General features: G+C 33.4%; 1 protein-coding gene across 1 annotated transcript; it reads left to right on the top strand.

Annotated features, from left to right (window-relative positions):
• The first annotated feature begins 7,168 nt into the window (after positions 1-7,168).
• Positions 7,169-14,813, top strand: LOC122607229 (receptor-like protein 13). Its single transcript, XM_043780163.1, has 9 exons — positions 7,169-7,628; positions 8,343-8,528; positions 9,302-9,385; positions 10,015-10,170; positions 11,002-11,166; positions 11,272-11,343; positions 12,129-12,203; positions 12,366-12,512; positions 12,620-14,813. Exons 1-9 carry the CDS (start codon positions 7,169-7,171, stop codon positions 14,806-14,808), a joined length of 3,534 nt encoding a protein of 1,177 aa, XP_043636098.1. The 3' UTR covers positions 14,809-14,813.
• The last annotated feature ends 303 nt before the right edge of the window (positions 14,814-15,116 follow it).

The following is a 15,116-nucleotide window of genomic DNA, read 5'->3' on the forward strand; positions in this document are numbered from 1 at the left end:
GAGAGTACCTTACCTCTACCTAACTATAATAGCAATGTATGATGGAAATTTGTCTACAGTAATCAACAGAGTTCACATCCTCGGAAATCAGCTTTCTATTTTTTTTTTTTTATCGTGTGACCAAGAAAAAGAGAAGAATGAAAGATCTAGAGTACCTTTCATCAACGTTAGGTGTGAAACAGCTTTCTATTTTGGTCAGACATGGTTTGGAATGGCCCAAAATCAAACTTCAAGTAAAATTAAGTCTCCTGTAATACTTTATGAGTTCGAGAGGGGAAGGGTTTTTGGAGAGTGTAGAGCGTAGGATAGAGGAGGGGAGGGCCAAGTGTTTGGTGGTGTGACCTGGTTTTAGTTTGAACGGCTAATATCATCTGTTTTATTTTATTTAATTGGCTAAGATTATATGATATTAATGGGAAAGTACGTTTATCTTCTCGTGATTAATCTAATTTTAATCAATGTTTATAAACATGTACTTTTTAATCAACACAACTATATATTATATTGTCAATTGTTTCTTTGCATTCTATTTTAATAATTATGTCCATATTATACTATATTATAACACTATATTTTTTGAGTTTTTTTTCATGGAGTAAGAAAAGAAATTGTAAGAAAGTCCTTCAAATCTTCATTCTTGAGTTTATTTTATAAAAGAAAGAATAAGAAAGGATAAAAAAAATGGGATGTTTTAAGCTTTAAAATTTTCTTGCCAATTTGGTAAGAAAATTACTTATCCTTATCCTTCACTTTACATCTAATGTTTGTTTCAAAAAGGCTATATTTATAAAATTATATCATTTTTTCCTTTCATTTCTTTCCAATAAAACTCAAGAATGTAATTAATTCTTTCTTTTCTTTCCATTTCTTTCATTTTTCATTAAACTCAAGAATGCATTATATGTATACACTTTCTTTCCCTCTCCTCCTCTATCCAATCTTATCCATTATTTTCTTTTAATTATAAACTCAAGAATATAGTGTAACACACAACTCAACATTGTTGTAATATAGATCATTTTTAAACCACACGTTAAAAATGAAAATAATATAATTCATCCCGAAAAGACTAACATACTTTTCCATTTGTATACGGTTGCCCATCATACTTTTTTATTGATGAGGTTTACCCATATACTTTTTTTTACACGGTTGACCCAAAGTTGACCGGTTTACCTGTGATAGTCGGTAATATTGGCCAACCGTGTATAAAAAAAAGTATGTGGGTAAACCTCATCAATAAAAAAATATAATGGGCAACCGTGTACAAATGGGAAAGTACGTTGGTCTTGTCGTGATTAATCCATACTTTTTATCTCTTTGTTGTGGTAAACATAAATAAACATATAGTAGCATTTTACCCGCGTAATATGAAGGCGATGGTGTTAACAACGGTTTTGTGGTGGCGACGGCGGTTGGTAGTGGTGGTGGCGTGACTGGTAATGGCTATGTGGTCATTATTGTAAAACACATAATAAATTATTTCAATTTTCATTTTAACCCCATAAAGTATTTATTTTTAAATTTTTATCCCGTGTCAAAGTTTTATTTACCATTTTTTTACTCTATACTTTCGAGTTTTCATTTTTTCAATATATATACTAAAAACTATGTAAATGGAAAAGTTTTTTATGCATAGAATATACAAGCTTTTATAACACATAATAATTTTTTTTAATTTTCATTTTAACCCCCTAAAGTTTCTATTTTTTAACTTTTGTCCAGTATCAAAGTTTTATTTTCCATCTTATTGACTCTAAACTTTCGAGTTCTCATTTTTTCATCAAACAATTTTCACACGGTTATGGTTTACTTTTAAACATTTGGTTTTGATTATTTTCATCCGTCTTTTTTTTATATAACGTTTTAAATATATAATAATTTCTATCATCGTTACGCCTTACGTTCATGTAATATTCAAGACATATACTAAAAATCTATACAAATTTATATGGTCTTTATGCATTAAATGTACAAGTTCTTATATAGCATAATAATTTTTACCAAATTTTATTTTAACCGTATAAAATTTTTTAACTTTTGCCCTACATTAAATTTTCGTTTTATTTTTATGGTCCTCAATTTTGGGCTCTCATGTTTAATCAAACAACTTTTACACGTTTACGGTTTTACTTTTTAAACATTTGGTTTTGATTAATGTTATCCGTCTTTTTATATATGCAACGTTTTTTTAAATATAATAATTTTCATCATCGTTACGTCTTAAGTTCATGTAACATCTAATTCATTGATATAGTTGTTGTTTATGTTTTTACATCTTATTAATCTTTTGCATTTTATTTATATTGCTACATTTTTAGTTGTTTTTTTAAAAAATTTTGGGTTCGAATATTTGACTTAAATTTAGGTGTAAAAATTTGTCGCGTAAAAAAAGTTAATCGCGACAACACACGGGTCCAATATCTAGTTATTACCTAAAAGTACAGGCTATAACTTTTGAAAAAGAAATCCTTGCCAAAATTTGTTTCTTCAGTCTCTCAAAATGTATATCCGCCAAAGCCTCTTTCTATTGTGTAAAAATGTAAGTAGATATTTAATTTGACATTTCAAAATATAAACGTACATTAACATTTATATATTTAGACGGAGGATATATCTAACGCGTACCATTTTTTATCAGAAAAGGAAAACTACATTTGCTTTCTGAGCTAATCGATCTATTTACTTGTGGAAAAAAGACTATGAGGTGGATGTGGAGCATATTTCCATCCCGCTCAATAATGATTACACGTCATGTCATTTTGGATGCAGGAAAAGTCGTTTAGAGCTATTCACCGTGGCATGTTAATTGGTAAATAAGTTAGTAACTGTGTCTTTTATACTAAGGTCACATCTTCATTTTCTTCTTCTTCTTCTTTTTTGTACTATATGCTTTAATTACGATTCAGCAGCGAAGAACTATGTTTTGTTTTCTTTTTAACATGTCGCTATTTTTATGTGTTTTAAAAGTTATGGTGCATGCGGTATCTTTATTTTGATAGGAATTATTGGCATGTTAATTAAAGTTTTTGACCGGAGTTCGAGTTTATTTAACCTTTTTGTCCCAATAGATTATATAGTTAGTAAAACAAGCTTTGCCCATTTAACATAAAATCTGAACTCCAATATTAGCTAACATTATAAGATACTAGTTTTAACTAGAAATGAAAAAAGTAAACAAAAGCAATACATGAGATGAAAGGGTAAAACACAGGTGAAAATATCCTCCAAAAGGAGGGGAAAAAAACAACTTTTGGAAAAGAGTATATATCGACTGATCATTTCATATAAAGAGAAAATAATATTGGTTACAGTAATGCAATCCATTCAATTTATATCCTTGCTGACTTGCTGTTGAAAAAATAATAATAGAAACTTCTTAGTTTTATACATTAATCGTTTTTACAATAATCTATATCTATATTACGTAATAAAAAGAATAGCCACCATGTTAAGAGTTACATGAAAAAAGCTCTCCTTTTTCATTTGTAGACATTTACACACACGCAACTTTATGTTAATATCTTTCTTTCATTTGCTGCAACACGCGAGGACCATGATGTTGGAATAACTATGATTCGTATTATAAACATAATGAAAATATGATAGAAAGTAAACGTACCCATTGATCCTGAGGAACCTGTAAGATGATTAAGCATATTTGCCATTGATTGCGGTTTCCAAAACAAGATGATTGTTTGATGATGGGATTGATAATTTAAAGGAGAATTACACACACAAATAATTGTGGAAGATTAGGGTTAGAATGTTGTACATGACTCTCTATTAATAGAGAGATCATTTACAACTTTAACCCATGGTGTTTAGTATGTGCAATATAAGTCCCCGTATTTATATCATCTAATGGGAAACCTTATAATATGTCTTTAAGAGCAAATACACCCATCGTATATTTACTAGACATAGGTATTTCAGTTATCGTCAATTATCATATCACGAATGATAAACGATCAGTGACGGTCACATTTAACGTGATTCCAACCCATGATACCATGCTAGTTAAATTTAAGTAATATGGTAAAAATTCGGTTTATAGCCTTGGCCCACGTCATACTTTATACGAATATCACTTTTCATATGTTAAGGATGTGTTTTGTAACAAGGCAACTAGGTTACTAGGTTTCATATTAAGTATGACGTCAACCAAGGCTGATGGGCTATTTCAATTTTTATGGGCTGTTGTTCATTGAAGATGGATTTTCGATTTTTTGCTACCAAATCCATGTCCATCTCCCAACTCCCATCTCACACTACTCATCTCTAGTCATTATTTATGATTATATCCGTTTTTATCCGTTTTTTCATTTTATTTATTTATTTTTTTTTTGAGAAAAGAAAAAGAAAAGAAGAGAGAAAGACAATGAGACAAGACGACGTTGTTTTGTTTCACCAACCCAGCCTGTCACTCATGTTCAGCCTCACTAAAAATCGCCCATCTTAAATAAACCCTACAAATTAAATCTCAAATAAGTTAAATAAACCAAGAAAACTGTGTAACAATAAATTATGGATTGGGAGTGTAATTTCAGGTACGAATTTGATCTTTAAACTCTTAAATCTCAAAAGGTTTGAACAATATTCAATGGTGAAAGTTCTTAGGATTGAACATTCATTAAAGTTACTGTGGTAACTTAGCATTGACATACTAATTTATTGTTACTTCCTTATTTCCATGAAAATAATCCAAAAAAAAAATGGTTTGAACCGAATCAACCTAGTTCAACAGGAAACCCGACTAGTTTTTTTTTGAAAACATATCAAATCAAAAACCCGACCATAATTGACCCAATCTCCCGACCCACTTTGGGTTAATCCAGTTCAATAGGTCAGGTTGACCCGATTCTTAAATCTATCGTTTTCGGTAACTTTTTAAAACATAATCAACCCTTATTTTATTTTTTTCACATGCATTAAGTTGTCCATTATTACTATCTGTTAAGCATTGTCTTGATGACTTATAGAGTATTATGCAATGTTACATATCTTGAACACCACAAACAATACGTTTTATCGAAGACTGGAAAAGTCGGAGAGTTCAAAAGTCTTGAAGTACGTGAATCATACTCCTAATCGATTTGATGGCATTTTTAAGGTGTATTATGTAACTAGTATTTCTATGAAAACTCCTAACCACATATTCACTTAATCAATCAGTCATGAAGGAGTTTCTATTCTTGTTCAATCTTAGTTGTTGAAAAATATTAGTAGTGTTTTGATGGCATTTTTAAGGACCACATATTTGATGGCATTTTTAAGGACCCTATGTCAATTTTAGTAGTGTTTTGTTTTCTAAGTTGTCATAAGGAGTGCTTCTTACTCCAGTAAAATCAATGGACAACTAGAAATAGCCACTCCACTGATATCTTATCTTTCTAAAATGAAATCAATGGACAACTAGAAATAGCCACTCCACTGATATCTTATCTTTCTAAAATGGGTCAATTATTGACTTGAAGACTTATTCACAAGTCAAGTTACACGTTATACGTTACATGCACATTTTCATATATTTTAACATGAGAAAATTATATTTTTAATAGTTTTTACACTTTTAGTCTCTAATTTAAAAAATTTGCATCTTTCATACCTAAAGTTTTGTGAATTTTTCAGTTTTGGTACCACGTTCATACGGTGTTAGTTTTTGTCGTTAATGCCCTCACGTGACAAACACGTAAAGGGTATTTTATTCTTTTGGCCCTCATCTTTTTGAGAAAAATACACTTTTGATACCTCAAGTTGTCAATTTTCACTTTTGGTATCTCAAGTTGTCAATTTTCTCACTTTTGACAATCTTATTTTTAGTACACTCTCCAATTTTCATCCCACATATTAGCATCTATCAAACAATACACATGATATTTATTTTTTTATATTTTTTTACGGCTCTTAAAAAAACACCCAATGGTGTGTATCCATTCTTGAAATATTATATGTTGTTGGTGTAACTACGGGTGATGGTGGAGGAACTGAATGCATTGGTGGATTGATGGCCGGAAAAAAAATCATGTCGCCGGAATACGCACCCACTATCGATCTCTTTTCTTCATATTATTGAAAACCCTCTCACCCCTAAATTACCCTATTCTTCCATCGGAATATGCTACAAACGAAACATGATCGGAATCTGCTACAAACGAGATCTGAACGGAATCTGTTACAGATGAATATATTTGCTACAAACGAGATTAGATCGGAATCTCTAGCTAAGGTGGAGGTCGTGGTGCCTGGTGGGGAGGGAGATAGTCGAAAATCTTTCTGGTGGTGTATGATTCATATAAGAGATTTGAATTTATTTACGCATGTTTATGTATTGGATTTGGTATGGTATAGAGATACATGTATACATGGATATATAGATGATCGCAATGTGTGTTGATTTTTGAGTGTGTGTTGTTTGATAGATGCTAATGTGTGAGATGAAAATTAGAGAGTATAATAAAAATATGTTGTCTACTTAAGGTACCAAAAGTGACAAAATTGACAACTTGAGGTATCAAATATGTAATTTTCTCAAAAAGAGGGGGGTCAAAAGACTAAAATACCCCTCACGTGTTTGTCACGTGAGGGCGTTAACGGCAAAAATTAACGCCGTATGAACGTGGTACCAGAGCTGAAAAATTCACAAAACCTTAGGTATGAAAGGTGCAATTTTTTGAGTTGAAGACTAAAAGTGCAAAAGTTGCCAACTTGAAGTACCAAAAATATAATTTTCGTTTTTAATAGAGTTTGACTTCATTATAGACTTCATAACTAACCTTAAATAGATTTGTCTCACTTGCGAATAACAGTATATACTTATTCATATGAATATAGATTGACAACGTTTTTTATATCTTCAAAGAGTGTTAAATTCAAGTATATGCTAACAGGCTTATTTTTGGTTTTTTATTCTACTAGGTATTCGAGACGAAGAGACTCTTTAGTGTAAACTCGGTTAAAACAACGTACTCTAGACCCGCTGTTGCGAATAATCCACACCTTTCAAAAAAAAAAAAAATTAAAAACCGTTTTGTGAAATGGAGAAAATACGATATTGTGGTCGTCCCGCACAAGTTCTATTAGTCATTCTGCATGTATACAAGATTTTTTTCCCTATATAATGACCAACCAACAATAACATCACCCTTATTATTATCATACTAATAAAATGGAAAGTTGGTTTTTAAGCAAGCATAAACCATTGTTGTTTGGGTTTTTTATATACATGATGATGCTACCAATTTTCATGGTTGGACAGATACAAGGTGTTTGTATAGAAGAAGAAAAAAAGGCACTCCTAGATATCAAAGCCTCTTTGAATGATTTTTGCTACACTCATGATATCTGCAGTAATCTTCTCCCGACTTGGGCTGACCATGGAAATACCGGCGGCAGTAGACACAACGAATGTTGTAATTGGGAGAGAGTCAAATGTAACATGACCACCGGTCATGTTACGTACCTGTCTTTGGGAAACATGATTGCTAAGCCTACAGTAGATGATTGGTACAACACCTACATGGATGATAGAATATGGTCGTTAAATGTTTCTCTCTTTCTTCATTTTAAAGAACTGAGAAGTCTCGATTTGTCATTAAATCATCTTGACGACACGATACTTAGCACAGGTATCATTCGCTTCTTTGTCCAATAATTACTACACTACTATATATATATGTTTTTTTCTCACAGACAAGAAAAATAACTATCATCTCATCACTTCCCCACCAGTAACGACTTCAATTCAAACAAACAAGAGATAAGATCTACAAATATATTATTAGCATCAACAGCAACACAAACAAAAATAAATCTAATAAAAAAGAAATAAGATGTAGACAAAGAATCTGGTGGTGGTATGACATCGCCTCACAGTGGTGATGGTCGGAGGTGTTGCCGGCCTGGTGATGATAGTGTTAATTAGTTCCAGCATTATTGCTCGTCAAGACCTCGGAACTATATGCATGTAGGCTGTTTCCCGCATCCCATTCACACCTGGTGACAGCTGATATCCCACCATCACCGATCTCTAAGACGGTGTTCTACATCTCAAAAAAGATGAACTGTTATGTCCGCCCTAACGAGCAAACATGAAAATACATTGCATATTTTGTTGTTTTTCTTCATACGTTGCAACATTGAAACCCATATGAAAAACAACAAATATCTATTTTAACACACAGCTTATACAAAACTAACCCACAATACAATGACCAGCTCGATCATTCTTTTCTTGATTACCATAATAAGTTACCAATACTTCTAACATGTTAGATAACATTTTTTTATATCATAATTGTCTAGAAATATTATAACTTTTAATTTGTTTGACTGTTTTACAGGACCTGAAAGGTTGTCGAGTTTGAAAAAACTGGAGACATTCAATCTTAGTTATAATAGTATTGGAAGCGGCCTCTTTCCTTCATTAGGGGGAGTCACCTCACTCAAAACTTTGGATATGAGTTACACTGCAAAAGACTACGATCCGTCATCACGCAAAGCAGAAAGTGGAACAAAAGTTCAAAACGGTAAGACCTTAGTTAATTACGTAATAATTTTGTTAGGAACAATACTACATGATAAATTAAAGTTGCTCTAGTGGATCACACCTTTTTCAGATTCCTGGACTGAAGAGTTTCTTATGAAGGCCAAACTTTTTTCTTTCTAAAACAAGGATATTTCTAACTCCTTAATTTCGTTGTTTTTTTTTTTTTGGAATATATGGGCTGACAAATTTTAAATAATGTTAGGGTGTTTACGGCGTGGTTACCCAGTTTCTCCCTATAACTCAAACCAAACTGGAACCCAGATTGCTATGTATATCAAACCGAACCGGACCGTGTGACTGATTGGAGAATACTAAACCAAACCAATGTAACCGGTATCTATTGGCCGGTATACCATACGTATGATGGTTTGGCCTCATTTTCTTTGTGTGTTTGTTTTTTTTTAATAACTGATAATGGTTCTATTTGTTCTTAAAAATATATTTATGTAACTCACCATTTTTAATTTTTTTAATTCTTATACCTTGATATTTAACAATGCTACCGTGTGAAACCATTAATAAATTGGTTGTTATGGTTTAACCATGTGTTGTTGTGTTGTATTAACATGTTTCGTGTCAAAACTGAGAGCTCTATATGTTGACTACGACATATTGACATGATAATTGATGCTTTAATTGTTCTAAAGGAATGCGCAAATACATCAATGTAGGTGACTATGTGTTGAATTATTAATTCGGGTTCATAGTTTATATCCATTCGTTCCGAAGATTGAGGGTTATACATTTTTGCAGATATATCAATATTGGCAGCTTTGGAAAACTTAGTGGTATTGGATCTCACTGGGAGCGACTCTTATGGTACCTTCCAAGTGCCAGGTAATGGAATTTGATACGTACTCTTACAACACCGCAAAAAGCAGCATGGTTGGATCAGTGGTAAACACCTTTGGCCTCTGGAGACAGAGGTCATGGGTTCGATCCTCATCCCATGCAAAGGTTGGAGGGTCTTTTCTACCATTTAGGTAGAAACTGGAAGCAGCCTCTGTACTAAGGTAGAGGTAAGGTCTGCCTACATCTTAATCTCTCCATACACCGTTGAGGTATTGGGGCTCAAAACCCACGAAAAACGGCACTGAACAGTTACTTTTCTTACAACACCGCAAAATTATACACCGTGCTTATGAAGTTTGATTATTTTTTTGGGAGAAAAGAAAGTTCTCATTAAAAAAAATTATGGGAACTAATATAGTAAAAATGCACTTGCTTAACTATACCATCTTGATTTCTCCCATAAATCATACAGTAGTATTTTTTGAAATTTTGGAGAAATCTAAAAACTAATACATGATTCTATACTTTGTTTGAACATTATATTTTGTAATCCTTTGCATATAAAACTAATGAGGAGTTTTTAGAAAGATTTTGGTAATTAATGGTGGAGTATTGATTAATTGATTAGAAATATTTGTTTCTACACTAATAAATCTATACATGTGTTATGATAGGAGGTTCAGAGAAGATTTCTAAATTGAAGAGTTTGGAAACTCTATCTCTCGCTCACAATCAATTTAATGGAACGATTATCACATCTTTAAGTGTCATTCCATCGCTAAAAGAAGTAGATCTTAGTAATAATCCGTTATCTGTGCTTCCAACCGAAGGTGAGTTTTATCTCTAGCTTCATAAATCATTATATTTTCTTCATGTCTATTCTTTAACTTTACCGCAAGGAAAAATAATACTTTTTCACATAGAGTACGTACTACCGAAGGTGTGTCAAAATTATTATTGGGTTTATCGTCTAAAAATACATACTAGTTTTTCAATTGCCCCTTCAAATTTTCCGTCAACTATAACAACCTGATTGCTGAGTTTTTCACTTTGGTTATTTTTTTTACCTGATTCCATATAAAGTTTTCGGTCAAGTTACTATTATGACTAATAGATTGCTGAGTCTAATACATGATGACGTAACATTTACAGCTAAAGGTTTTTGTCCTTATGTGACAACATATTTTAATTTTACTTCTTATTTAATTAGCCGGCCATTATATTATATTTTTGATTTATTTGATAGCTTCACTAGATCTTGAACCACTACTAAAATTATATGATAAACAATGTTTTCAGAGCGGGATTGAACATTGAACCATGTTAGAGAACGGTTCACGTTTCAACCAGTTCAACAGTTCGGGTCAAACAGGAAAAATCAGACCATCTTTTTTGTGTATAAGTTTTTAGTAGATATGTATAATTTGTATGATAAGCATAATCAAACTATTTATTTAACTAGTTTGTTCTAAGCTTGCGGTTATTTGCAAGTTTTTTCATTTTATTTTCATTATTACGATGGTAGAAAAATAAAATCGCCAAATTGATTCTATATCTTATTTTAATTAACCATTGTAGTTTGTGGAACTTCAATACTACATATATATCTTCAATGCTAGCAACAAACTAACAATACCAAGGTTTCCCTTTATTTTTTACAGGCTGTGAGAGCTTATCAAGATTGGAAAGGCTAGAAACTATAACACTTAGATATACCTATCTCAACAAGAGCCTTATATCGTGTCTAAGTTTCCTCCCATCCCTCAAGAATCTTGATCTTAGCCGTTCTAATTCTACAAATTTGGGAAGTTCCTTTCCTATACAAGGCATGTTATTGGTCATGAAATAGTACTCATTATCATTAAATCTCGCATTCACCATCCGTAAGTTCGCTATTATTTATTAATTAACTTGGAATTCCTTTTGTGTAGAGTTATCTAGCTTTAGAGAGTTGAAGTCACTTGACTTGAGCAGATGTGACCTACAGTCACTCACATCAAATGGTAATGTTCTTTATTTGCAAGCTCCCTTTCTATACATATATCTGTATATATCCCATTTATGCATGCAAATTAGATACGTGCACCCCAATAATTGGCTTTTAATAACAAGTATTCCTTGACTCCAAAGCTAATTAAACTCTTGACTCATTTGAATAAACTTTCTGTAAACACTCATCCTGAAAGTTGGTACATATTTGTCGATAATCAAATCGATAATAACTTAACTAAAATTGTCTCAGCCGTTGTTCTGATTAATTAGGTATTCTAACTAACCTCGTTAACAATTCAAAAAAATTAATATATATGCAGGTACCATAAACAACAAGCTGGTACGATTGATATTGGATTGGAACCTCTTCAAAAAAGACGTCATGCGATCCATCGCTGCTTTTCCATCCCTAAGAATTCTTTCTTTGAATTTTGGATTAAGAAATGAAGAAGAAATACCCTTTGGTAATGATTTGTTTCAAATGTATCCAAATATGGTTTCAACTCTAAATGTTGTTATCATCATGCATCTCTAACTCTCACATATTGAGATAGTACGTGTCTGGCGTTAATTTTGTTGGCATGACATCTATATACATATGGTTGTCATATCATAGAATGTATCACCGGGTACATGTAATAATTAAAACTTACTCCATCATAGAATGTATCACCGGGTACATGCAATAATTAAAACTTACTCCATCGTTGACATATGATTGACAGCCTTTTTGTTGCTTATTGTATTTATTATCGATTTACCTCGTGTCTTTTTTTTTTTTTTTATCTAATTTCAGAATTGCCCCATTTGCCTGACTTGGAAATCCTCAGGTTGAGAGTTAATAATTTCAATGGAACGCTACCAATAGAAGGTAAACACTTTTCCTTACATCAATAATTCATTTAAAGAGTGCCACTGCCTAAATAAAACTAGTCAAGTACTAATTACCTACACATCAGAAATAATTAGCTTAATCCACTTGAACCATCAATCATAAATGATTAGAAATATTTTCCTGTTGCCTGTCATATAGCTTTGGCATCTTTTCACCATCTGGAGGTCTTAGATTTGAGTCTAAACAGCTTTTCTGGAAGTATCCCGTCGACAATACAGTCATTGTCTTCTCTTAGGGCCATCTCATTCGCTGACAATGCACTCAATGGATCGCTGCCTGAAACTGGCAACATATCTAAAGAATGCATTAATTAAGATATGCAAATGTAATGTATGTCGTGTCTACTCTTAAAGGCTTAACCATAGTCTCTTTTTTTTCCGCTCTTTTGACAGGGTTATGTGACTTAAAGAATCTCCATGAGCTCGACCTTGGTGGGAACATGTTCAGTGGTAGCCTGCCTGAATGTTTCAACAGGCTATCATCTCTTAAGCTCTTTGATATTTCTTCAAATTTATTCACGGGATCACTTCCGCCATCTTTGATTGCTAATCTCACATCTCTTGAGTATGTAGATTTTAGTCATAACAACTTTGAAGGTTCATTCTCCTTCAGCTTATTCTCCAATCATACAAAGCTTGAGGTAGTTGCGTTTATAAGCGACAATGACAAGTTTGTGGTCGTAACAGAAGAGCCTAAAGGTTGGATTCCAACATTCCAGTTGAAAGTTCTCGTGCTGTCGAATTGCCATATTAACAGTGTTCCTAGCTTTCTACTTCTCCAGCACGAGTTACGGGTGCTAGACATGTCACACAACTCCTTGGTGGGACACTTTCCCATTTGGTTGATAAAAAATAATACTGCGCTGGAATTTCTTATTCTAAGGAACAACTCATTCGACGGTAATATTTCTATGTTGTCATTATTAAGGAATGACCAAATGGTTTATTTGGATATTTCTGAAAATCACATGAGAGGTACTATCCCCAGCGATATACAAAAGCTCTTTCCCAGCATAACTCAGTTAAATATGTCCAGGAATTTTTTAGATGGTGTTATCCCATTTTCCGTTGGTGAATTGAGTCGGTTAGAGGCACTGGATTTATCTCATAATCAGTTGAGTGGAGAAGTACCAATGGGATTGCTTACAAATCTTTCGGACTTGTGGCAATTAAAACTATCAGATAACAGCTTGCAGGGAGAGGTACTATCGGGAAACTTAAGCCTGGGTCCTTCCTTGGATAGCCTTCAGTTAGATAGCAACCTTTTCACAGGGAAGATTGCAAGTGTGCTTGGCGAGAACGTTTATATGTATCTTCTGGATATTAGCGATAACTCATTCTCGGGTATGATACCCGGTTGGATAAGCAACCATTCTATCATGGAACTTTTGGTGAGAAACAATCAGTTGGAGGGGCAGTTTCCTTGTGGAACAGCTTCATTCTCTTTTCTCGATATCTCATATAATAGTTTCTCAGGTCCCATCCCGTCCTGCTTAAGTTGGCAATTTGTGAAGCATCTACATTTGGGTTTCAACAGATTTACTGGATCTATACCAGCTTCGTTTAGCAATTTGACCAGTCTTTTGACTTTGGATATACAAAACAACAGCTTGTCAGGCAGTATTCCTGAGGTTCTTGGTGAACTATCCAATTTAAGGATCCTTCTTTTGGGAAAAAATAAGTTTAGGGGGTCGATTCCAAAGCAGTTGTGCCAGTTACGTAATGCGAGTTTGATAGATTTATCTAGCAACTTCCTTTCTGGTTCAGTACCTCCCTGCCTGGAAAATATTACTGGGGCAACTTACCCTGCTTTCATACAGAGCATAACTTTGGGCCTGGGTTTTGAGGGTTCAGCTGATTTTTCTTCTAGTGTTCTGGATAAACAATTTTATCTACTCGAAACTGTGGACACGGTTGAAGCAGAAAACATAGCTGTGTTTACAATAAAAAGCATGCCTCGCCTCTGCAAAGGCAACTTCCTTAATATCATGACGGGGTTGGATCTATCCAGTAACAATCTCACAGGTGAAATCCCACCGGAACTAGGGAGATTGACCCAGATTCACGTTTTGAACCTTTCTCACAACCAGCTGACTGGACCCATCCCAGTGTCGTTCTCAAATCTTTCGAATATAGAAAGCATGGACCTTTCTTCAAATCGTCTGAGTGGCAAAGTTCCATCGGAACTAACTAAACTGAACTCCTTGGCTGTTTTTAATGTTTCCAACAACAATCTATCAGGTAGACTCCCAGACTTGACAGCACAGTTTGGTACCTTTTCCAGTGCAAGCTATGAAGGGAACCCATTTCTTTGCGGGCAGCCGCTAGAGAAGCAATGCACGACTACGACCAAGCCACCGACGATCATCGTTCCACCAGCTGAAGAAGGCACTGAAAAATGGTACGATATTGATATGGCATCCTTTTATGTCACATGGGCTGTGGTCATGTTGGGATTTGCTGCGGTTCTTTACATGAATCCTTACTGGCGTCGAAGGTGGCTAGACTTTGTTGAAGAATGTATATATAAATGCTATTACTTTCTGTATGATTTAGTAAGGAAGCCCTGTATGAAGAATTGATGTATATATAAATGCTCTTCCGTAACTAGGTCCGGTCTCTTAAAGAATTGATGTGTAATAAGATTAAAACATGCTTTGCCTATAATTTATATATCATGTTGTGCCTATGATAGTGCTAAGAAGACTTCCGCGGTACTTCAATTATTTTCATTGTTCTCCATTATTTCAATGACTATAATTTCTAATTTTAAAATACTTTATTACTTAAGTGACCAATCTCGACATGCAATTTGAAGTGTCAGCGGTGATCCTTACTCTATAATTTAACTTATATATCCAAATACAACTCAAAAACAACTCTTTATTAT

The sequence above is a fragment of the Erigeron canadensis genome, chromosome 7, assembly GCF_010389155.1.
Source record: "Erigeron canadensis isolate Cc75 chromosome 7, C_canadensis_v1, whole genome shotgun sequence".
Lineage (NCBI taxonomy): Eukaryota > Viridiplantae > Streptophyta > Magnoliopsida > Asterales > Asteraceae > Erigeron > Erigeron canadensis.

Coding starts and splice junctions, on each gene's coding strand:
- LOC122607229 (XM_043780163.1), top strand. CDS start 7,169: ATGGAAAGTTGGTTTTTAAGCAAGCATAAACCATTGTTGTTTGGGTTT. Junction 7,629..8,342: donor CGACACGATACTTAGCACAG/GTATCATTCGCT, acceptor ACTGTTTTACAG/GACCTGAAAGGTTGTCGAGT. Junction 12,204..12,365: donor TGGAACGCTACCAATAGAAG/GTAAACACTTTT, acceptor CCTGTCATATAG/CTTTGGCATCTTTTCACCAT.